Source organism: Anabrus simplex, chromosome 1 (assembly GCF_040414725.1).
Source record: "Anabrus simplex isolate iqAnaSimp1 chromosome 1, ASM4041472v1, whole genome shotgun sequence".
Lineage (NCBI taxonomy): Eukaryota > Metazoa > Arthropoda > Insecta > Orthoptera > Tettigoniidae > Anabrus > Anabrus simplex.
The window spans coordinates 1,638,916,921-1,638,941,931 of NC_090265.1; the positions used below are offsets into that span (position 1 = coordinate 1,638,916,921).

General features: G+C 38.1%; 1 protein-coding gene across 4 annotated transcripts in view; it reads right to left on the minus strand.

Annotated features, from left to right (window-relative positions):
* Positions 1-25,011, minus strand: part of LOC136858644 (SURP and G-patch domain-containing protein 1) — a 292,627-nt gene that overhangs the window by 59,954 nt on the left and 207,662 nt on the right. Inside the window, exon 9 of one of the 4 annotated variants that reach the window (XM_067138356.2) lies at positions 11,987-12,176. The exons of the other annotated variants lie outside the window; for them this stretch is intronic. Within the exon in view, the coding sequence (XP_066994457.2) occupies positions 12,120-12,176 (57 nt within the window). The 3' untranslated portion in view covers positions 11,987-12,119. Of the gene's footprint in view, positions 1-11,986; positions 12,177-25,011 lie in introns of those variants that run through there. 4 annotated transcript variants of the gene reach the window in all.

The following is a 25,011-nucleotide window of genomic DNA, read 5'->3' on the forward strand; positions in this document are numbered from 1 at the left end:
GGACAAACAAATGATATAAATAGATCAGTAATTGGGGTATTTATGGCAAAGAAGCTACTACAAATTAGGCCTACACCAACATGATTTACAGTGTACTGATGGCTATTATCATTGGCCAAGAACTTCAGAGTCACCTCAAGCTTAAATCTCGGTGTTATTGCATTTCTCATCACTGTGTTGTATCTTTGAATTTGCGGTGTTATAGCATCTAACAGTGTCTGAAAGTTATCAGGCTTCGATCTCATACACTTTCTGTATTCTTCTTTATACTTTGTCGCAAGTTCTCTCAGAATTAATGTTAATGCCCTGAGTGTATGTCTCCTAAGCCAGCCTCTTACTCATTCCCTTCTTTCCTCATTTGCTTCTTCTAGTGCTTCACTAACCTCTTGCATTAATATATTTGCAAATGTCTTTAAACTCTTCGTTACGATGTGCTTGCGTCTTGACATGGTGCTACTACTCTACTCTACTCTACTCTACTCTACTCTATGACTCTACTCCCGTATGAACGATACAAGTGTCAACTCTACCAGACAGTGGTAGAGTAGAGTAACGTGGCTACTCTACTATCTACTCTACTCGCCTCGCTACTCTACCTGTGTAAACCAGCCCATTGGGTGATATGAATAAAAATGAGATGTAACTCGGAGACGAGTCTCGTAGGAGGATTGAGATGGAAGTCACTTGCGAGACAGAACTCGTCATGTATATGAATAAAGTTTGTATCTCGCTAACGGGACTTGTCTCCTTCCGCTAGAGATGAGTCTCGCACACTGGCTCCGGTATCTGTCAGCTGACGAGTGAATTAACAATCGGAGAGCTACAAACAGTGGTTTTGTTGGAACAGATGAAAGTGTTAGATTTACAAGCGAAAAATATTGAAAAGCGACAGTGTGTTCTCGAAGAAATCATTTCAGTGCAAAAACAGGTTTTGCAACTGCAAATGGAAAATCTTTTACATGAAAGGGAGAAAAGAGCAGAACAAACAAGTACAACCGAAATGGAACACCCACCAATATTTTTTTCATTTAGAATAGTTCTTGACAGACTTTTCTTCTTCAGTTGTGTTTCACTTGGGAGCCTATTCGGCAAACTATACCTTTCGTATTAATCAATATTCAATAATCACTACAGTTACTATTTCAATTCTTTCTAGGCTTACATAAACGTAGTGGGTCGTACACTTGGTATACTTGCACCCCAGCTTGGGAACGACTGATTTAAGGTTTCTTTTCTTGTAAGTTTCCTTCAAGATATTGTGTAAGAAGTTATACTGTATTTATCATCACATTTAGGATCCACATTTAAATGCATAATTTTCTGCAGTCATTGAATGTCACTCAAACACTTTTTAAACACGCTTCGTTCTTCATTTTTCACGAGTATGAAGAGTTTATTGATCATACCTGTGCATAGATAGGGGTGTTTCTGCATATAATGTACTTTTTCTACAATTTGTTTTACGTCGCACTGACACATATAGGTGGCCTTAATTAAGGTACAGTCCCAGCATTTGCCTGGTGTGAAAATGGGAAACCACAGAAAACGATATTCAGGGTTGCCGACAGTGGGGCTTGAACCCACTACCTCACGGATGTAAGCTCACAACCGCGCGCCCCTAACCGCACGGCCAACTCACCTGGTATATAATATACAACCAATACCTATATACTGTTGCATAAACTGTCTACATTTCAAACTTTAAAAACACAGAAATAATACAAAATGCTATCCATATTCATAAACGAATATAACTAACAAGGGAGTTGTTTAATTTGGACTGGACAAATTGCAGTGAAACTAACATTATGAGCTAAGACATCTGGAACTCAATGGTGATAACCGTTCTGCCGTGAAATAATATTTTTGTACCGGTATTTATTGACAGTAAATTCTTGCTCCAGTTTTAAATGGAACGTGGTGTGTAGATGGTAGCGATTTCAATGAAACATGGTAGGATGATCAATTAAGACATCAGAACATCGCTGCATGATTGATGTTGTTTTATAGGTTACCCGCAGTGTGACAAAATGAATGACTCTCAACAAGAATCCGAAAGTTTAAGGCTATTTACAGCATGCAAGTTTATACACAAATGACAATGATTTCATATTACATATTTTAGCTTCAATTGTAAACGACAAAGAAGTATTAAAAGCCTAATATTTCGAAATATTCATATACTGTGCACGTTAGTAAAAATGGGTTTGACGAGCAAGACATTCTGTTCATTTTGTCAAAATCTAATTTTCACTCTAAAGCGCACTGTTTAATGTAACTTTAAAATAGAACTATCAGTGCATTTCTACAGTGCATACGCGAGGTCAATACAGCTGCAAACCACCCAGCTGTTCTTTAGCAATTAATTATAACAATGTCGTTGATTTTATGACAAAGTGAATATCAGCAATAAATTTAAGACAGGTGGATTGACAATTCATCGAAATCTGTCTGATCCAAATCAAATGCTTCCCTTGTAGTATTCGGTGCAAGTGAGATTTTGGTGCGATGGTTGAGAAAGAGCAGCACTTATAGAAGCAGCAAATCATAGGCCGAATAATGTCATTATGTGAATCTGTTAAATGTTGTGAAACAAGTTACAACATTTTTCTCAAGGGCACGAGCCGCCAGTTGAAACTTTTAAATAAACTTAGAAAGTGCAATCGAAAAAGGCATGGGCAGGAATTACACGCCACTTGAAGTAAAGATAAATGGGATAGCTTACACCAGGACCAAAGATACTCACACATTCGTTCAATACCATTTGGCCAACATGTGATAGAGAGCAATAATTTTTAGACTTGAAAAAATATCCTTCCAGATATCAAAATGATAATAATAATAATAATAATAATAATAATAATAGGTAATAATTTCGTGTGACTATTTCTAGCCTGGTACAGCCCTTGTAAGGCAGACCCTCCGACGAGGATAGGTGTCATCTGGCGTGTTATTCTAGTGGAGGATAGTGTTTTGTGTGAGTTGCAGGAATGTTGAGGATTTAAGGTTAAAATCTCTGACCCGACCGCGAATCGAACCCGGGGGCCCCCTGAACCGAAGAGTACTACGCTGACCCTTCAGCTAAGGAGTAGGACAAAGCGAATAATGAAAACCTTGAATAATTGTAAGTCATATCTTAAACATATCTATGTTTTGTTTCGGCCTTTTCCGTGATTGTGAATTAATTTTATTTATAAAATGTTAGTCGTATTTTGTGAATAGAAGAAATGTCAATGTACAGAAAAAAATCACAAATGTGGAATAGATTAAGAATATTTAAATTAATTGAATAATTACTAAGAAAATTTTCAGAATTGTACGTTGCACGGTTTTGCATATTTCTGGTTTGATTTTGAACATTTTAGACTTTATGATGCATGTAAATACTATCGCTAATGGCTATCATCGTCATCATCTTTATCATTATTGTTATATGAATGTCTCGTGTATTGGCTCCAGAAAATGTTGTGCTAACCATTCCACATTTTCTTTCCGGAAACGGTAGAGATCTTTATAATCATGTTCGAGAGAATCTCTTCGTGCTTCATAAATTTTTCTTCTCTGTTGCAAAACCATCATAAACTCCGCCATCACGTTTTCAGCCTGAGTCTATCGCCTTGAGTCACCTTCTGGGCAGTCTCAAGAAATTCTGAGATCAGTCTCCATTCAGAGAGACTAAGCTCCAGTTTATTCATATACATTTGGAGATGTGTCTCCGAGAGAATCCGCTAACGAGCAGTGTTTCAAGGAGCAAAGGTCACTGCTGAAACATCGCTTTTTTATTCATATACATTTGAGACATGTCTTAATATTTATGAGACAAGAGATACGTCTCCGGTTTATTCATATCACCCATTATCTCTCTAAATTCCTGTCTCAGCAGATGTCTTTCTTTCTGCATCCTTCAGCCCCACCTTAGACACCCCTCTCTCCTTCCTTCTTTACCCTCTCCCCTCCCCTCCCCTCCTCTCCTCTCCCTATCTACTCCTTTGTTTACATTGCCTGCTTCCTACAAGAAGTCAGTGCTTGTTCTCTATCCACCCCTTTGTTTACATGGCCTGCCTACTTCCTCCAGCAAGTTGGTGCTTGTTCTACATCAGAAATTAGAGGCGAGTCTCCTAAATAATTTTTCTCCTTTTTATTTTATTTTCTGTATGTTTATTCATTCCTAATTATGGTTATCATTTACATATTTACTTCTTTGCCTGAAGCCCTAAATCAAGTTAAAAGACATCATATTATGACAAGAATATCATAACCACAATTTTTGTTATATGTATTTTAATGTTATAATTATTCCTGTAACATTGTCGTTGTCTAGTACACATATGTTTTAGTTATCACATAATCTGTTTAATTTCTATTTGGCTGAAGATGGCCACTAAGTGGCTGAAACTAGTCCCAATACTGATGTAATATTATTTACTTTATATATCTACCTGATTTGGACTGAGAGGTTGACGAGTTTCCGAAATGTTGAGTTTTACTGACTAAAGGGTGGGTTGTTCAAAACTCTATTTTAATGCATACTACTTTATCATTCATGGTGTTGGTTATAGTAGTCATGTCCTAGTTTGTGAACCATGGGCAATGGCTGAGTGGCTTAGTAAGTGGTCCTGAGAGTCAGGATACCAGTTGATATGGAATGGGAGTGGGCATCTTGAACATATTCTGAATCATGGCCCTACTTGTGCTCAGGTGGCTAGGACTATGCAATCCACTGTGGTCCCTACCCCTTAAGAGGAGAGATCCTCACTTGGACTATAAGTAAGGACAGCACCTTGCATAATAGAATTTTCAGCGAGCACGCTCAGAGCGTTTTAAGCAAGCCTCGGACCTATGGAAGTAACGGAGTCCCACACCCATTTGACATGCAAGAGACTCCTTGGAAACAACTTGGCAAACTAAATGGAATTTCATGGCGAGGTATCAATATTAACCTGTAGAGAGCCAGGCAACGATATTTCGTTGTTTCGTACATACGCGTAAAGTGCCAACCACGATATATCGTTGTTTGGATAGCGCGCAATTCTACACGAGTTTGTAAAACTTGGGCCGTCAGATTGCAACATTTTATGTGTCCAGTCCATAGAGAATTGTCATTAGATTTTAACTATGTCGCTAGATAGTGCGTAAATTCATTCGTTATCATGCAGTGAATTTCTAAAGTCGGTGTTCATCTACGACGTATGATCTCCATGCCGCGTGAGTATAATGGCGACTAGCGGGAGAAGTTATTTTGTTAACGATGACGAATTGGCTGTATATCTTGATAATTTTTAGTAAAGAAGGGGATGATGAAGACTCAGGAATTCACTCCTCCAACAAGTGAGGAAGGGGAAAGTGAAAGTGTTATTTGGAGTGATAACGGCGAGTTTTCTGTAAACACTCAACTACGTGCTCATTGTCCGAGTGTAAACATTGAAAGTGATAATGACCGTCTGAGTGACAGTACTGACGATGACGGTTGTAACAATACCCAACAGCAAAAATTTCATGTTTTCAATGAAATTCAATTAGGTCAAGATGCAAAATACTAACCCTCACGTGATTATTATGATACTGCTGGCCCGAGACACGCCCCTTCGTCAGACGCAAACCTATAGCGTATTTTTATTTTATTTTTTACGGCTCAGTTATGGAACCTCATACCTACAGAGACAAACAGATATGAGAAATCATGTCTTGTCACCACATGCCAGAGCACAGCAATGGCGCTCGGTTACATTGATTGAAATGAAGGCTTTCATTGCTGTTTTGTTGGAAATGGGTATAGCTAGAGGGCAGAGCATATTTGCTTATTGGGTAAAAAACTCCCGTTATATTCCATGGTTGGAAATATGTTCTCAAGAAACAGATTCCAATTGATCTTGAGATTCTTTCATCTTGTGAACAATGATAATCTATCACCATCTGGTCACCTTGACTACAACCCATGTGCCAGGTTCGATCCCATTGTTGGTCATGCCAATTGTATATTATGATATCACTGTACATAACCCCAGAGGTGCCAAACTTTGAAGGGGGTTTTCAGTAATCCCCCTTAAAATAAAAAAGTATCACCTACCTCCTCGATAATGACATCTCTTTTGCCCTTCATTTCAACAATCTGAAGTACGGGTATTTCATATTACACAGTAAAATTTGCACAATACCAGTTAGTTCTGTTATAAAATATTCTCTGTAGCTTGTTTCGAACCCAGCAGCTGCTTTTCAGTGTGGATTTCCTTGAAGCATCCTTCCCCCGGTGATGGAATCTTCGCCTTCTGAACCATAAGAGATTCCAATGTAGATATGCTCAATGTAGACCTGAATTCCCTCAGATTTTTCCTACCAACACTGAAAATCCTTTCTGTGGGAGAGTTACAGTCAGATACACTTAACACTATAAATACAATATTACCTAAGGTTCTATAAAGGAGAAGAGCTCTTTCAATCACAATGAATTTTCAACGCTCAGGGGTAACAAACGGAAGTGACGATCGAAGAATCGTTACCAACTCACAAGCGCTGAAAAGAGAAGGGTTGAGCAATAACGCTAGAAACGATTCATTTTTCCCCCTTTTCTTTTTCTCCCCGTAGAAATTTGTTTTTGTGACACTGTCGCTTTTTCGTAATAATATCCCCTTTGACCGTAATGCCGTAATCGTGAGGTGAAATCCGTAATAATTACGCATAATCCGTAATAGTTGGCACCTCTGTAACCCTCAAAATACTCAAGATAAAAATGTGAAACTTTACATGTTTATTCATCTGAAATAGGACATTGCAAAGAAGTCATCAAGATATATATCGTTGAGTTAAATTTTCAATTTCTTTCTGTTTTGTTTCTGATTTTTAAATTTTGGTGTTTGAAAATTGTTTGGAAAATCTTTTTTTCAAAATACCCCGAGGGCATTTTAGTGTTTTAAGTTAGTTCAACAGTAAGAGTGTATTCTTGTTAACACTCAATAAAAATTTCAAGTTATAGTTACAACATTTGTGAACTATTTAGTCCAGAGAGTGAGAACCTGCAAAATTCTCTAAATCTGTCTGGCACTCTTGGCATACTGTGAGCACCCGGGCCTGGCACTAAGAGGGTTAATGGGGCTTATAGAAAAAAGTAGAACGGGCTGAGTCAGCAAAGAGGATGCATCTGGATTTGTTAGGAGTTAATGATATTCAGGTACGGGGAGATAACGAGGAAGAGAGAAGATATTATGAAGTGTACTTGATGGGGGGGTTAAAAAAGAAAGGGTAGAGCGTGAGGCAGGACTGTTCATCAGTAATACTATTGCACACAACGTAATTTGTCGGGCATGTAAATAAGCAAAAGATGCCGGTAGATTTGGCAGTTGGTGAAATTAGGACAAGAAAAGTCCCAGTATATTCACCATGTGAGAGTGCAGATGAGGATGAAATTGACAAGTTTTATGAAGCATTAAATGACATCATAGTCAGGGTCAACAGCAAGAGTAGGATAGTGCTAATGGGCGATTTCAATGCGACAGTTGGAAACAGAACTGAAGGATATGAAAGGTTGATCGGTAAATGTTGGAAAGATATGGATGCTAATAGGAATGGGAAGTGTTTGCTGGACTTTCTGTGCTAGTATGGGATTAGGAGTTATGAATACATTCTTCAAGCATAAGGCTATTCGCTGCGACACATGGGAGGGTAGGAGCACCAGATCCATAATAGGTTATATCTTAACCGACTTCAGGAAATCGGTTAGCAGTGTATGGGTTTTTGCGGGAATTTTTTGATGATACGGACCACTATCTGATCTGTAGCAAAGTAAGCATCTCTAGGCCTAGGATAGAAAACGTGAAATCTGTATGCAGACAAATAAGGGTAGAGAATCTCTAGGACAAGGAAATTAGACAGAAGTACATGGATGTGATTAACAGTTCTAAACAATGGACAGTAAGCAAGTTCAGGTTTCAGAAAGAGAATGGGTGGCATACAGGGATTCTATAGAAAAAACAGCAAGGGAATGCCTAGGAACAACTGTGTGTAAAGACGAGAAAAAGCAAACATCATTGTGAAATGATAAAAGTGAAAGCAGCTTGTAAACGTATGAAGGTGTATCAGAAATGGCTTCAAGCAAAGACTGATGCGGACAGTGAATTGCACGTAGAGGAAAGAACCAGAAACAAACAAATAGTTGTTGAATCCAAGAAGAAGTCATGGGAAGATTTTGGTAATAACCTGGAAGGGCTTGGTCAAGCAGTAGGGAAACCTTTCTGGACAGTAATAAGGAATCTTAGGAAGGCAGGAAAAAATTATCTTCTCAACACAAAAGGAAATCTTCCGGGTGATGCTGTGAACAACCGAGCTCATGCAGAGGAGCACAATGATGTTGGTGAAATTACGCTTGAGGAAGTGGTAAGGATGGTAAATAAACTCCATTGTCATAAAGCAAACAAAATTAAACCTGAAATGGTGAAGTATAGTGGGAAGGCAGGGATAAAATGGCTTCATAGAGTAATAAGATTAGCATGGATTGTTAGTACGGTACCTTCTGATTGGACAAAAGCAGTAATTACACCTATCTATAAGCAAGGGAACAGGAAGGATTGCAACAACTATCTAGGTATCTCACTGATCAGTAGGGGGCAGATGTCGTTGAAATGTCATCCTTTTCCTCTTGCATTAGGATAATTATCAGTAGTACAGAAATTTATTCTGCGTTATAAAAACTATAAAAAGTTTTTTTTTTTTTTGTGAATCTGGGATGATCAGTCATTATTTCAAATTCTAGAGGTCATTATATAGAATTTTGAAGAATATTTAGATCCTTTTTAAATGTTGTTTTAAATTTTTGCATTTGTGATAAAAGTCCACAAGTGACAACATAAAAGATTATAAATTTTTCTTACATATGGTTAAATTTGTTAAATATCTTTCATGACCAAGCAAACTGACAGCAGTTGTTGGTGACTAAGAAAGGGTAAGGAAAGGATTTATACCTGTGAGTTTTCTGCTCCCAAGATATGTGCAGAAATACAATACAGAACTGTGAAAATTAGGAGAAAGTATTTCCTAATGTGTCTCGAGCTCAAGGAATGCACCAGCCTTCGCCCCTTCCTCTATAGCCAGTCATTCACCCCTTGCGTACCACAAGGCCAAGAACAAATGGAAACGAGAAGGAAATGGAAACAACAGTTACACAGCTTTCCGCTTCAGTGCAGAATTATCCTCCCAAGTAGTTCCGTGCAAGGAAAATGCCAAAAGTGAAGCTATCACAAAGTGTTCTTTTTTTTTAAATTTGCTTTACGTCATACCAGAAGAAATCTTATGGCGACGATGGGATAAGAAAAGCCTGGGAGCGGGAAGGAAGTGACCGTGGCCTTAATTAAAACACAGCCCTAACATTTGCCTGCTGTGAAAATGGCAAATCACAGAAAACCCACTACCTCCTGAATGCAAGCTGATGGCTACGAGAGAAAATCGTGCAGCCACTTGCTCGGTATCACAAAGTGAATTTTTAATTCAGCTAGTGAATAAATGTGGGAAAGATGTGTTTACAACAGATGTGCGTGTTTTATTTTGTAAAACGTGCAGTATTAAAGTGAGTGCGGAAAGAAAGTGTGTTGCACAACAGCACATTAAGCAAAAAAATATCTGAAAGCTGTAACAAGTGCAAAAGAATGTGTTCACAGGTTCTTCGGGGGGGGGGAAATCATTATGCCTTTGTTACATATACTTCACAGTAAATTGCGGGATAATTATTTCTGAAAAAGAACAAGAGCTGAGCAGTGAATACACTAGGGATACATTACTTGTAAAAATTTTGTTACACAGCCACCAAAATGCAGTTTGGTTAAATATTTTAAAATAATTTTTTGTTTATTTTATAGCATTTTCCAGACATTTATGGGCATTTTATTGATCATTTTTAGCAAGGTTTTGATGATGATGATGCTTGTTGTTTAAAGAGGCCTAACATCTAGGTCATCGGCCCCAGCATTGTTTTAGTCAACAACATCCGCCCCCTACTGATCAGTATAGTAGACGAGGTACTTACCGGCATCTTGGAAGGGAGGGTGTGATTAGTGGTTGAGAAGAAATTGGATGAAATCCAATGTAGTTTCAGACAACAGGTGGACTGTCCTAATCAGATTTTCAGTATGAGCCAGGTAATTGAAAAATGCTACGTGGTGAATAAACAGTTATGTTTCGTAGATCTAGAGAAGCATATGAAGCTCACATTTATCTGAATGGAGAATTATACTGAATCTATGAGAATACATCGATAAATTCTTATCAGTATCAATGAATTTCTTATCAATGAATATCTCACTGGGAGGGATAGGATAAAGATATATTTACAATTCATAACAAATTTAAATATTCTGGTGAATATTTATTTGAGAATAGAAACAAGAATAAGTTTCACACACAAAAGGGATAACGTGAATTATTGGCTTCAAATAGTTCTCTTGTTTCAGAATTGCAGAACAACAAATTATACCTGACGGTAAAGGTTCAATAGATAAACACTAGAACAAATTAAAATAAATCATCAATATTCTTGGCTTAGTAAGTAACACTTTTCGTCAGTTGACAGAACAAATGAGATAATGCTCATAGGCTTAAATACATGAAACAACTCGACATTAGGACTGAAAACTGATTACAGCAAAGGGTTAGTACAACACAGATACAGAATAACAATAATAAACATTCATTTGATCAACAATACTTTCATATACAGAAATTGATTAGGGAAGAAAAAAGACCCACAGTGAGAGCACTTTTACTACCGTATTTGAATATTAGCAACAAAAATAACATGGGCATTTACTCCAGCCATATCCAGGAATTGGAAGAAAGTAGTAAGTGGTCACCTACATGCTGTTCTATGCGTTGAGTAGTTTGCACACTTCTGGTCCAATGTGTCAACACCGCCTTTGGTATGATTGTAGTCCAGAACAATGACAGACTTCCCTGTTTCTGGGCAAATTCATCTTTGTCACGCATAGTAGACAGCAGAATCGCACATTTCTTTACTTTTGGGGCATAAGAAACAACAGTAACCCTCGGGAGCTAAAAATCGAAGATCCAAAATTGCAAGTTCTGGTCAGAAGAAACTCTGGAGGATTTCAAGCTTGTTCTTTTTTCATTGTACCTAAAAATGTTATACCATATTCTAGTAAATACATAGCTAAATTATAGCTCAGGTAATAATCGATTGTTGTCAAATTTCTTTTTGAGTTCTTAATTGGTTCTAACAAGCATTTCACAATGTCTGTAGGCTTATTAGATGCAGCAAAAGGTCCAGGAGGCTGTACTTCAAAATATGTCTCAAAATTATAAACATAAAACATTTTAGCATCACACATTGCATACATCTATAGCCTGTACTTAGAAGCTTATTGAGCATATACACGATGAAGCCACAGCAGCCTCAGGAGTGCAACGTCCCATCAAGTGTGATAAACTCAGATAAACAGTAGTTTTTCTGAACATTTTCATTCAAGTCGGAATATATTTCTTTGACGGCAGTCAATTTATCAAAGACGTGCCTTTCCGTTCGAGTCCTCAAATCGTCAAAGCGAAGTGATTGAAGCAAAAAAAAAAAATAATCTGTTGATACCAAATGCAGCTCTGCATATCATACCAGTACCATGTTTTCCAGGCTCGCTTTGCATCGGCCTAGCAACTTTTATTTATTGCCAAAATAAATAGAATCTCAAGGAGACCCGTTATTTATGCACATGCGCTGTCTCTAGAATATGCACCAGGTGAGTGCTTTCTTTCTATGTACAAGTTAGTATACTCAACTATTTTATCAATCATTTCAAAAGAAACAAATTTTGAGGAAAGCCTTGATTTCAGAAGAGGAACCTCTTGCATTAAGTTTGTGTCCGGGAAATAGTTTCACAAAGTTCTTAGATGTTGCTTTTGAGCACGGATGGATCAGCGGAGTACTGATCCAAAACGTACAGTTCTTCTTTCCCTGCCCAAAGTAGATGTCAAAATCAGTAGTGTCACTTACAGTCGGAGTAGTGTGTCTTCATCCACCTGACAGTTCGCTACTGCTGGAGTGATAATCTTGAATTATTTTTTCTATCTCTCCTTCACTTTCATCAGAAAAATCTAATAGATCCTCTTCCTCCCGTGTTCCTTCCCACTCATCGTGTTCTTGGAGCAACTTCCAGAATTTCTCCGGTTGGCAGCCTTATTGTCACCTAAAAAAGAGAAAGCAAATATGCAGACCAAATGCAGAAGAATGAAGGAAACATAGAAGAAAAACAACAAAGGTAAAATAATAATAAATACTTACATTATTACACAACGCAGACTCAAGTCAGTTGTTACACGCTAGAGGTATAGGATATCCCATTCAAACACCTTTCACATTGAAGACCTGTCTGAAACTAACTGTGAGCCAGACAGGCTCTGCATCTACACCCACCCCAACAGCACATATCAAAAGAAGGATACAGAGGGCGTTTTCACAGAACTTGTGAGTGTTTACAGTGACAATCAAAATTTTACAAAACAGTGGCACTAAGTGCATTTAGGGGTTAAATGTATGATAGTCCCTGAATGAAGGCGCATGCTTGCCGGTGCAGTTTACATACATGGGTGGTGGAGTACCATCTACACAAGCAGGCTCCTCCCTTCCACATGTACCACATGATGCTAAGTCTTGGCAACACAGTGAGGTGCGGCCAAATCTGACAAACGTAGCACCTCGGATTGACCAGGGTATATAGAAACCTTAATTCTTTAGGGCAGTGTTTCAGAATCAAAGGTTAAGATGAAGGCTTCTGCATTGTGACGGCTTGCACCGGCACACCTCTTGAACCATCGAATGTCAGAAACTCCCTGATGTGCAAAGCTCTGAATGACTTCTTCATCTGAGGTTTTTGATTAAGTCCCTGTGGAAGGTAACTAACTGCCTTATAGGAGTTCAAGGACTTACGTTTATCAATCTGGCACTGGTCCAAACATCATCATTCCCAAAAGCCTCCTGTGCTGCACCCAGCCTGCCTTCGTGATGCACTTTCTTCATTTTTACTTCTCCTTGACTGTCGTCGTCGCCATTAGCAATAACATTACCAAAATGTGATGTGAAACTTATAGTTTCTCCTTGAAGACGGCGCTCTAGCCATCTGTGTTGTGATTCAGTCTGTCTCTCGTTCCCCGAGTGTTACGTTGGTCTGCTCGTGAACCCAACAATGGAGGGATCGAAAATGATGGGCAAAATGTGCTTCTTGATCTACGAATTGCTCCTATCTTGGATTTACTTGTTTCAACGCTCGGCTCTCTGCTGGATGTCATTATTCTGATTGACGTAAATATTTTTGAGATTCCGCATGTGCTGCTCCCAGGTATTTCATTTTATTTTATTTCACGTGACATAGTTACAAGAACGATTCTATGGAATTGCATTTCCGTAGTCTTTTATTACCTGTCTTTGCGGGCTCTTAGTTAATTTATTTTGTGTGTGTTTTAAATTTTTTCTTTCTTTGTTTGTGCACGTGCGCGAGAGAGGAGAGTCACAATTGAAATAAAAATCTTGTAGGTTCCACCTTATTCAATACAAATACACTGTTGTTAGATGGTTTTTACAACATATACAGGGTTACATGTTATAATTCTCATGTTAGGTCCGTATTGAAATGTACGTAAATACAAAGTATGTTACAAGTGTTTATTTATATATCCACCTATTCAATACAAAGAGATCTTTTTAGAAATGAAATATTATTATAAAATGTTAAGGGACATGTTTCGTCCATATTAATGGCATCATCAGCCTCAAATTCAAACCTGTATGGTGAAAAATCAGGATCCTGATTGCTCTTACAAGCCATAAAAAGAGGATATCATTATAGGTGTCAGTCTAAACATACAAAATAATAGAATGTCCTTGGCTAAAATTGCAGTATCAAGCTGCATGTCATAAGTTCACATGAATATACTTTCCGGAGCGTTGAAAAACTTGTTGGGGTAGGGCAGTAAATAGCTCAGTCTTTATAATGAAACAGAAATGTGCCTCCTTGAAGATGATAAGAAAAAGCAAAGCTGATACACTGTTACAGATGTCAATATCGTATGTTGTGATAAGACAACAGATCTCTTAAATGGCTGTTCAGCTGCCTATAGTCTATTTAACTGGCTGAAGGAGTGAAAGTCGAATGTGTCATGATAAGATAACAGTCTTCCTTACGTAATTGTGGGAGCAAGGAAAAAGCATTCGGTTGTCTATAGATGTATTTATCTTATTTGAAGGACGAAAGTCGAAGGTTTACATCTTCACAGGCGAAAGGACTTCTCTTTAAACTCTTTCATTCAAATTCATTCTTTAACACTAAATCTCCTGTTGTTACAGACTACAGCCGTTCCTTCCTGCTAACATTTAACACAGCAACTTACCTCCAAGCACTCTTCTTCTCTCATGCTTCTAGAAAACTACAGTTTTATCACTTCACATTTATTACAAACCCCACTTGATGTGATTATTATAGTGTAAGATCCAAAAGTTTCCTCTAGTGTATAAACTCACGACTACTTGTATTTTAAACTTCATTAAGGCCTCAATTCAAGAATTTCTTAACTACATTCAAGAAAGTGTATAATTTTACGAATATTTGTATTTTAGACTTTATTAAGGCCTGTTATTAAGAATTTCATAACTATTGTCAACCATTTTGCACATTTCCAACATTTCCTACACATTCATATGTAAGTTAATTACAATCAGGTACCAGACTAAACAACTTTCAGTTTGAGATTAAGGCTGAAGATGCCCATAATTAAAGGGCGAAACATGTCCCTATAATTTTATTTAATTCATTATCTCTTTTTTTATGTATTGAACAGGTGGAATAAATGAACTTTAATATTTATTTGACTTCATTGTACATTTCAATACAGACCTAAACATGAGAATTATAACATGTAACCTGCTATACTGTCAGCGCTTGTGTTTTGTTTTGGCAACATCATCTTGAAGATCGATTCTGCTCCTTTGGCAGGCTGTGCTTTTGGTATTGTTGTTGTAATGTTCTAGCATCGAGTTGACGCTCGTTTGGAGCACGGGAATACTAACTTTTGATATGTGCGCGGTTCGTATTCATACGATTATATTATCCCATGGTGGTTCCATTTTCTTGTTTCTTTGGTAACATGTTAGACAGCACATTTTCATGCATTTTCGGAGCAAGTCTGTATTCGTATGTGGTCGTACTGAATTGAATTGGGCAACTGTGTGCACTCTAGCCGGGAAATATAGAAACCTACTATGTTGATGAACATGGTCCTACTCAATGTGCATTTTGCCTGCAGTTATGTAAGTAACTTTTCAAAGCAGCTTCCCATTTTCTTGTTTTCATTTTAGTGTTGTGTGTGTTGATAATAAACCCCATTTTTTTGATCCTATTCATGGGGGTTATGGGTTCTTGCCTTTTCTGTCCTTCTCTCCCCTTTTTGTCTACGTATGGGTCCAGCTCTGAACTGTCTTAATTTGTTCCAGTCCATCCACGACAATTTATGAAGAGAGGTGAGGTAGGTATTTGATTATGCTGTGTATCTTGATGTGTTTCGTAGCGGGTGGGTGTGTGTGACTTCTAAGTACATTTATTTAGTAAAATAGTGCTAAAAGTACAAGTATTTAGTATATGTTCAACTGCAGTTGTTTTAATGAGTACACTACCATCATGCAGTTTGTGCATCTCATCAACAATGCTTTCTATGGCGTTACTTATCAAGAAGGGGCTCTCCAGGAGAAAACTCTGTCCACCAACCCTGAATGCAACCAGGAATTGAGGCAGACAATTCACACACGCTTCATGATTCAACAGAACAATAGGACTGAAGAGTGTTCTTTTTCTTCACAGTGCTCTTTAAGGGAAGGTTGTTAAGTTCTAAACTGGCAGTGTTAAAATGAACAACTGACTGCACTTTTCTCAGAAACTATTAATCTTATGAGGTTGAACTTTTATGCCGTTGTTGGTACACGTTTTGTCAATACACTGATTCTTTTAAATGCAGAAGGAAAAGTTTATTTTCTCTATCTTTTAAATAAATTATTACACTAAAATTTCTCCATATTTTCTCATAAAAATATTTGGTAACTCCCATGAATAAATTACAAGCGAAGGAATAAAAATTCACCAACACCACAACTAAATATGGAATTAGTGTAAAACATTTCACACTTCTACGTACACAATTCCCTGGAAAAGAACTTTAATACACTGACTGGCAAAATGAATGTATCACTTGAATTTTCAAGCATGTTATATTGTGAAACATTTGTTTTATTATTTATATTATTAAAAAAAAGATCAAACTACGGGTAGCAACAACAGATAGATAACATTACTTATATGATGTTAGATGATAATGCGTTATATACACACCACACAACCACAAGGATAAAAAAACATTTTGAGCAGCACATGTAAATGCCCCCCCCCCCACGAGAATGCACCATAGCATCTGTTTATTAGGCTAGCCAACACACAAACCTCCCACAGAAAATGGAAAATACTCCAGTTCTCAGACCTGAAGGAACAGATCTAGAAAGGAGGTGTAGCTATCTTATAATACGTGGCATTTAAATGGAGGTTATATGATGTTTGGGGTATGTTTTCAGAAAACAAAAACAAAATACATGCACATTATAAAATGGACTTGCAGCCATCAAAATCATAAAAAACCTAAAATGGGTATATTCAACCCAAAATGGCTTACGAACTCCCTTCAGAAACGACGCACTCTTTGGATGAAAAATTGAAGTTGGAGGGTTCCATTTTTGGTCCCGTATATGGAGGTGGGCTGCTAGCAGCTACTAACCCAATAGCCATGTATCACCTTGCCACAGCTGAAACTTTTGATTTTAAAAAAATCCACCACCGCTATCTGCCCCCACCCCCACAGGAAAAAAACACTACCCGAGGCAAAGAGGCTGGATATACAGAATGAGAAATGATAAAGGTGGCATTAGGACAGAAAAGGAAGAAACAGATATGAAGAAAGAAAACACAAAATCTCTCAGGCAACTTGGGGGAAACATTCCTGGCTCAACTAGAGAGGCCAATACACCATGTGCAAATGTGCAGCTCGGAACAAGCACACAAGCCCCCACACCGATGTCAAGCTAATGGTGTTCCTAAAGGGGGTCATACTGAACATTTTCAACCCTTATCTGTCTGCAGACAGACTTAACTCCCTCCATACTAGGCCTAATAACATTTAGTTTACTGTAAATCAGATACTGGTCTGCATCATGGATTGATGTCATTACTAAATTAAAAGTTTCTATAAAATTATGATCAATCAAATAAAAATTCCACATTAAGAGATTGCCAGAAGACCAAAACGTTAAGGGCCAATTGGCCATGTAGATGTCTGCCTGCATTCTGGAGATCGTGGGACCTATTATTCCAGGGAAATTATCCCAAGAAAAGTAAAATGCAGTAAAACCTTGTTAAGACACTTCTGCAAGGGACAAGCAAGGATAATACATTAAGCAAGAAAACATACTATTGAACGGAAGAATAAAAACTACCCAGAGATGTGTAAACATTAGATATTTTTCTGACGTGTGCATTTTATGTCGTATATGTACGGGTATACTACAATCAAATTGCTGCACCCGCTGCTGGAAAAGATATAGAAAGTGGAGAAAATACCAACCGACTGGAAGAAGGGGTTGATATTCACGCTACCGAAAAAATGGGATACAACAAACTGCAACAACTGGAGGGGCATCACCTTGCTCTCCATTCCAAGCGAAGTGCTGTCGCGAGTCATCCTGAATCACATAAAGGAATCGGTAGAAAGAAGGCTTTGAAAGGAACAAGCAGGATTTAGGCAACATCGCAACTGTGTGAATCTCATCAATACACTCCGAATCATCATAGAGTAGAGTGTGGAATGGCGGAATACCCTTTACCTCTAATTCGTGGACATCGAGAAAGCCTTTGATTCTGTAAATCAAAGAATCATGTGGAAGACCCTTGAGGAATACAGAATTCCATCAAAGATCATCAAGATCATGAAAGAGATGTACGAGGGGTATGACTGTCAGTGTCAGGTTCTTCATGAAGGGAAACTAACAGAAAAGATAAACGTCAAGTCTGGAGTGAGACAGGGGTGTGCTCTTTCTTCCAATCTGTTCCTGCTGGTCCTGGATAGTGTGATGAAGAGGGTAATGGGAGGACGGAAGAGGGGTTTTTCAATGGGAGGTGAGAGACAGGCTTGAAGATCTTGACTTCACAGATAGCATTTGCCTTATAGCACAGTGGTACCGGGACATAGAAGACAAACTGAGTAGGTTGCAGAAGGAAGCGGAATGTGCAGGTCTCATGATAAACACAAACAAGACTAAAGAGATGAGGATTAATTTGGATGTCATGACCAGCTTGACAATAAATGGAAATCCAATTAATTAATTGAAGGAACAAGAATCCACCTGATCAATACTTTCACTTTTATTTAGCCTTAGGCTATTTCAATAGACATTAAATTAAAAATTCAGAACATGTTTCGAATGCATTGCATTCATCATCAGCTGCTTACATTTGGCAAAAGTAAAATTAGCTAAGAACAGTCTCACAATTTTCTTAAAACCTTAAAAACAAGTGTTAGTAGTGCATGTGTGAATGGATGTGGGGGGGGGGGGGAAGGGGGGGGGTAGAGGGGGGGGGGGATGCATTGAAGGCAATTGTTAGTTAAACTATGACTTCTTATTAAAATCTTAATGTTAAAAACACTGATGGACTAAAATATAGTTCACTATAAGTCTTGTGAATTTTCCATAAGTTCGTTGATTACTGAAGAACTTGTACGCACTATGTGAAGTATTTCTGTTGAACTGTTGGTAAAAAGTTTCCTTAAGAAGGCATCCGGTGTTTTCACATCTCTTATCTCCTGTTGGGTGGAGAGGTGTGCCTTGTTTCAAATATGAAGTTTGCTATTTGTAGTTTGAATTGAAAAAAGTTGGATCGTTTGTATCACTACCTGTAACCGGCAGGGAAAAAAAATGCGGCTATTAGTTGGAATTAGAAAAACGTGGCGGATAATAAGTCTTTAAGTGTTGGAAAGTATGGAAGTATGAACTTACCCTTGCCTTGCGTGTTTGTTTAACTTCCCGTGCTACGGGAGTGGGTTTAATCCGGCTGCCTTCAACCTTGTATTGTAACTGTGTGCTGTAGTTCATGAGTTAGCCTGGTTAGGAGGGAGGGGAAATGCGGACGTGTCATCATTGCTATATCGCGCGGGGAGGTGGTTTCTGCTTGTGACGTGTCGGCCTTGTGACTGCTTGAGTGTGCGCTGGGCGTGTTTGCTTCCTTCGTAATAACTCAATGTATCTCAATATGCATTCGAATAAGGGGTTTCTCTGTTCGTTTACTTCATTCAAATTCTTGTCCTTATTAAATGACTTGTCTAGAAGTATATGAATATTTTCTAGACTGTTCATTAACCTTCCCTTGTTTAGCCTATTGAGAATTGCTAGGTCTTGTTTAATGTCTGTGAATCTATGGCCTGTTTCACTCATGTGTACTCCCATTGCAGAGAATCTTTTATGTTTCTCCGCATTGACGTGTTCTAAGTACCTTATTGTGAAGTTACGTCCTGATTGCCCTATGTATGTGGCCTTGCACTGATTGCATGTCAGTTTATAAACACCTGAATCCTGGAACCGCTCCTCACTATTTCGATTGAACGTATTGTGGTTGAAAAACTTATGTCTTGTATTGTTATTCGTTGAGAACGCTATTTTGATGTCATGCTTCTTGAATAAATTGGTAATTGCATAAATGTTGGGATTGTTAAAGGTGAACCTTATGTACTTTTTTGTTTGCTCTGATTGTTTTGTTAAGTTTGTTTGTAGTTTATGCTTGCGTTTGGCAATTAATCCATTAATGGTTTTTAAATTAAAACCATTAATAAGGGCCTGCTGTCGAATAAAGGCTAGTTCTTTATTTCTCTCTTTGTTGTTTAACGGGAATTCAAAAGCTCTATTGATAAAACTGTGGTACGCTGATTTTTTGTGTGAATCGAGGTGTAGGGAGTTACTATGAATGGTTGTTGGGGTGAATGTAGGTTTTCTATAAATTCCAAAGTGAAATTGGTTATCTTTTTTAGTTGTGGTCACGTCTAAAAAATTAATCGAACCATTATTTTTCTTCTTCAACAGTAAACTGTATATTGGGGTCTAAGGTGTTCAACGTGTGTAAAATGCTAGAACTGTCATTATGATCCTTGTCAATTATGGCGTACGTATCATCAACGTAGCGCACCCATAAATCAAGTCCTTTGATATGGTCTATAATGTAGGAATGTTCCAAGTAATCCAAATAAATGTTTGCTAGTATGCCCGAGGCTGGAGCACCCATGGGGAGGCCATCCTGCCGATAAATCTTACTGTTAAACATAAAATAGTTCTGACTAAGTACGCATTCAAGGATAACCATAAACTCTTCTATTTCGGGTATGCTTACCTTTTTATGTTCTAATAGGTTGGTTTTTATGATTTTAATAGCCTTCTCTATGGGGATATTGGTGTACATATCTTTTATATCAAAGGAACATATTGTGTGAGAGGATTTGAGTTTAAAGTCCTTAATTTTCTTGCAGAAATCGCTAGAATTTTTTACGGCTGTGTTGGCGTAGTAGATGTAATTTTGTGTTAAGAATCTATGAATGTATTGCGATGTTTTATATGTAGGGCTCTTACGAAAGTTGATTATCGGGCTAATAGGTATATCTTTTTTATGCAATTTGGGCAAGGCTCTTGCAGTAGGGAGTCCTGGGTTCATATTAATCAGCTTTTGTGATTCCTGCTCACTAAGAAGAAAAGTACTTTGTTTGAGTATACTTTTCAAATTTCTCTGAATCCTTAGGGTGGGATCTTTACTTACTATTTTGAACTTGTTGTTATTAAAAAAGGTTTCGGTTTTCTCAATGTAATCGGCTTTGTTCAGAATAACTATTGATTCTCCCTTATCTGCCTTGGTTACGACTACGTCACTTTGCTTGATTTTCCGTTGTAATTCGTTGTTTGCTCTAGTGTTATGGGTGTTATTCCTGAAACCGTTTATGAGGGACGGAATTTTTTTCTTAGCCTCATATCTCAAATCGTTCTGCATTTCAATTGGAAGGGTCTGAATGGCTGCTTCGGTTTCAGCTAAGGTAAGGGTTAACTCCTTACTTCTATTAGTAGCCTGCCAATTATATTTCGGGCCTTTACTCAAAATTTGCTATTCCTGTTCTGTAAGAATAGTTTTTGATAAATTTTCGACAGCGGGTAGGTATGTGATTTGTCTAGTTGCTGATTTAAACTGTAACTCGTTCCCCTTCTTCGAACGATCTTCTTCTAGGTTATCTAACTTCTTATTTAAAGGAACCTGTTTCTTATCCATTAACTTTTCTATTTTATCTCTGCTAAATATGAGGAAAGAATTCCATTCTAACGGTAAAAGGGTGGTTGCAGCTTTGAGATGAGTAGTGTATAGTTCGTGATTAAGAAACTGTTTCTTTTTATACATGAATTTAATTTCCCTCTTTAACCAGGTTCGATTGACCATTCTTTGAGTTACTGAGTGGTATTCTGAATCCAGTTTCTTTCTTTTGAGTTCCTTTTAGAAATTTAGGTATTAGGTCATTTTTAAGGCATTCCTTAAGAAAAACTATGTCTTTGCTGACTTTCGCTATTTTTACCTTTAACTTTAAGTAGGTGTTCGCAATATTTTTCCTGCCGGTTACAGGTCATGATACAGACGATCCAACTTTTTTCAATTCAAACTACAAATAGCAAACTTCATATTCGAAACAAGCCACACCTCTCCACCCAACAGGAGATAAGAGATGTGAAAACACCGGATGCCTTCTTAAGGAAACTTTTTACCAACAGTTCAACAGAAATACTTCACATAGTGCATACAAGTTCTTCAGTAATCAACGAACTTATGGAAAATTCACAAGACTTATAGTGAACTATATTTTAGTCCATCAGTGTTTTTAACATTAAGATTTTAATAAGAAGTCATAGTTTAACTAACAATTGCCTTCAATGCATCCCCCCCTCTACCCCCCTCCCCCCCCCCCCCCCACATCCATTCACACATGCACTACTAACACTTGTTTTTAAGGTTTTAAGAAAATTGTGAGACTGTTCTTAGCTAATTTTACTTTTGCCAAATGTAAGCAGCTGATGATGAATGCAATGCATTCGAAACATGTTCTGAATTTTTAATTTAATGTCTATTGAAATAGCCTAAGGCTAAATAAAAGTGAAAGTATCGATCAGGTGGATTCTTGTTCCTTCAATTAATTAATTGGATCATATAGTCGATACGGATATGAAGTGGATAGTATGTAACAATAAATGGAAAGGAAATTGAGCGAGTTGAGCCCTTCATCTACCTTGGAAGTATAGTTACAACGGACGGGGGAGCAGAGGAAGATGTTCGAAGCCGTATCCGGAAGGCAAATGGTGCGTTTGTCCAGCTCTACCCCGTGTGGAAGAATAGAACATCTCCAGGAAGAGTAAGCTTCACCTCTTCAACAGCAATGTAAAGTAGATTCTTCTATACGACTGTGAAACATGGAAAGTTACAAAACAGATCAATAACCAGCTTCAGGTGTTCATGAATAGATGTCTGTGTCGCATAACAAATGTGAGGAGGCCGGACATAATCTCAAATTAAGATCTTTAGACCACAACCAATCAGCAGCCGACTGACATCCAGATCAAGAAGACAAAATGGTGCAGGATCAGGCACACATTAAGGAAGCTGGATGGAGCTGTTGAGAGGGCGGCACTGGACTGGAACCCTCAAGGCACCAGAAAGTGATGCCTGCCCATGAAGACTTGGAAGAGGACGAACGAAATGGAAATCGCACCGACCATCACGGGGACATAAAAAAATGGGAGGCCGGCATGTCGCGAAAAGATTTTCTTTTCACGGCATAAAAGAAGGGAGGTCGAGACATCACGTCCCACCCACCTTGGGATGCACATATTTTACTTAATTATTGCATTAATTGAGGTTGACAAGACCTGGAGTGAAGTTAAGAAAATGGCCAGGAACTGTACTGTGCGAAGAAATTTCGCCAAGGCCCTATGCTCCAGAGGGAGCAACAGGAAATAAGTAAATGTACAGGTATAGTGGAAGATCTAAGGCCTCTTTCAGACGTCGCGGGTTTGATTGGCTTCCGTGCCTAGTTGTGGATCTGCCTAAACTAAGAACCGATTGTTCAAACAGAATCTGTCAGATGATGCGGAGGCAGAGAGTAACCAAGTGCGGGAGAAATGTTTTAGTGAGATGTCCATAGCGAGACATGGTCCTGCGCCCGCAGTTAGTGTTTATTGGACATTGGTATTTATGAATGTCATCACAAACAGTGTGTTGACTGCGCCTGCGTCATCGGTAGATCTGCGCCCATTCATCGGAAATATTCCTAAATTAGGTACATTTATGTATAATTTATCAATTTATTCGTGTGCTGTTGCCTGCGAGTTTTACTGTGGTTGATATGGAGCCCGAAATAGATATTGAGAAAATAATAACTGCAGTGTCAGAAAGACCAGTGATGTGGGACCAATCTCTGGAATAATATAAATCCAGTACAAACACAACAGAGGCATGGTGACAGATTTGCTGCTAAATCTCTAGTGATTTCGAGAATATGTCTGACAAGGAACAAAATACATTTGGTAAGTAGTTCAGGCATTCAGCAGGTTGTATGGAATCCCTCATTTTGGTGTTTCCCCAAAGGATACAGTTGTGTAACTTAAACAGGAGTTCATCAAAGGAGGATACTAACATCTGAAAGTAGTTAAAAAAAAATTGCCACCGTCCATTCTCAAGTAATGAAACAGTGTGCCAAATGCTCCCACTTGACTTCTCTGTCCAATCACTGTGTGCACCCACATTCTCTGGCTTTGTTTCATTTTTTCCTAAGTGTAGAAGGTAGAATAAACAAAGACGATGATGGTCCATTTTTATTACCTACACTGAAAAGTGTTGAAAAGGGTCTGCTGAAAAGCACAAGGAGTTTTGCGCGGCTGTAATTTACCCGCTCTCACACCAATCTGAAAGAAGCCTAAGCTATCTCCCGTTTCTAAAGATGAGATGGTAGTATTAAAAGGCGTAAAACAAGACTAGAAAACAAATAAAATCTTCTCTGTAATGTGCATTAGTGAAACACTACCACTTGGAGCATTAATTATTCCTCTCCATAATTACTAGTGTAGCGTCTTTTTTCTGAGTACGCCTTGGTTAACCCCTTAACTGGGTTTGATGCCTAAAAGAGTCAACAGCTGTCGCATGAGTATTGGGTTTGACACCTTTAGGCGTTCTTGTAATTCTAAATGTGTTCTTACGTTGAGTTAGCTGCCTATTCTTAACCACTTCTGCCATCTACTATCGTAATTTAAAACTAATTCCATTCATATTAGATGTGATCATTGCTGTCCTATTCATTTTTATCCGGTCTCACGCCTTTCGGGTAGTTCGCGCCTAGGCGGCAGTCCGACAGCTGTCTTGTGTTGCCTCGTGCGGTTCGCGTCAAATTCTCTGTAAAGAATTTATTTGTGTATATGTACATTGAAATGACTAAATTTGCGAGTTGTTGTCTTTGTTGCTGTTACGATACAATTGTTCTGCAAACCCCATTGTCCATGTTCTGATAATTTTTTGTAAATTGGTCTGTATATGGTGGTAAACTGTTCCGTGTGACGTAAACGTGGCTTGGTAAGGAAAGACGATGAATTATATCGGTGACGAACATTTATTACAAGATACTGATCCCATTCCTCTAAAAAACTAGATAAAGTGACCGATATAGGTCGGTCTGTCATGCTAGAATCGAGGAATGGTATTAATACTCGTGGTAGTCTGTATAGGTTAGGTTCTTTTAAAATTCATGATAGTCTATATAGGTTAGGTTCTTTTAAAACTGTATTGGGGAATAGTGTTAATGTGCAAGGTACACAGACTAGGTTAGATTCTTATCAGATCACTAAAATCAATGAACCTGTAGAAACAAAGATATCTA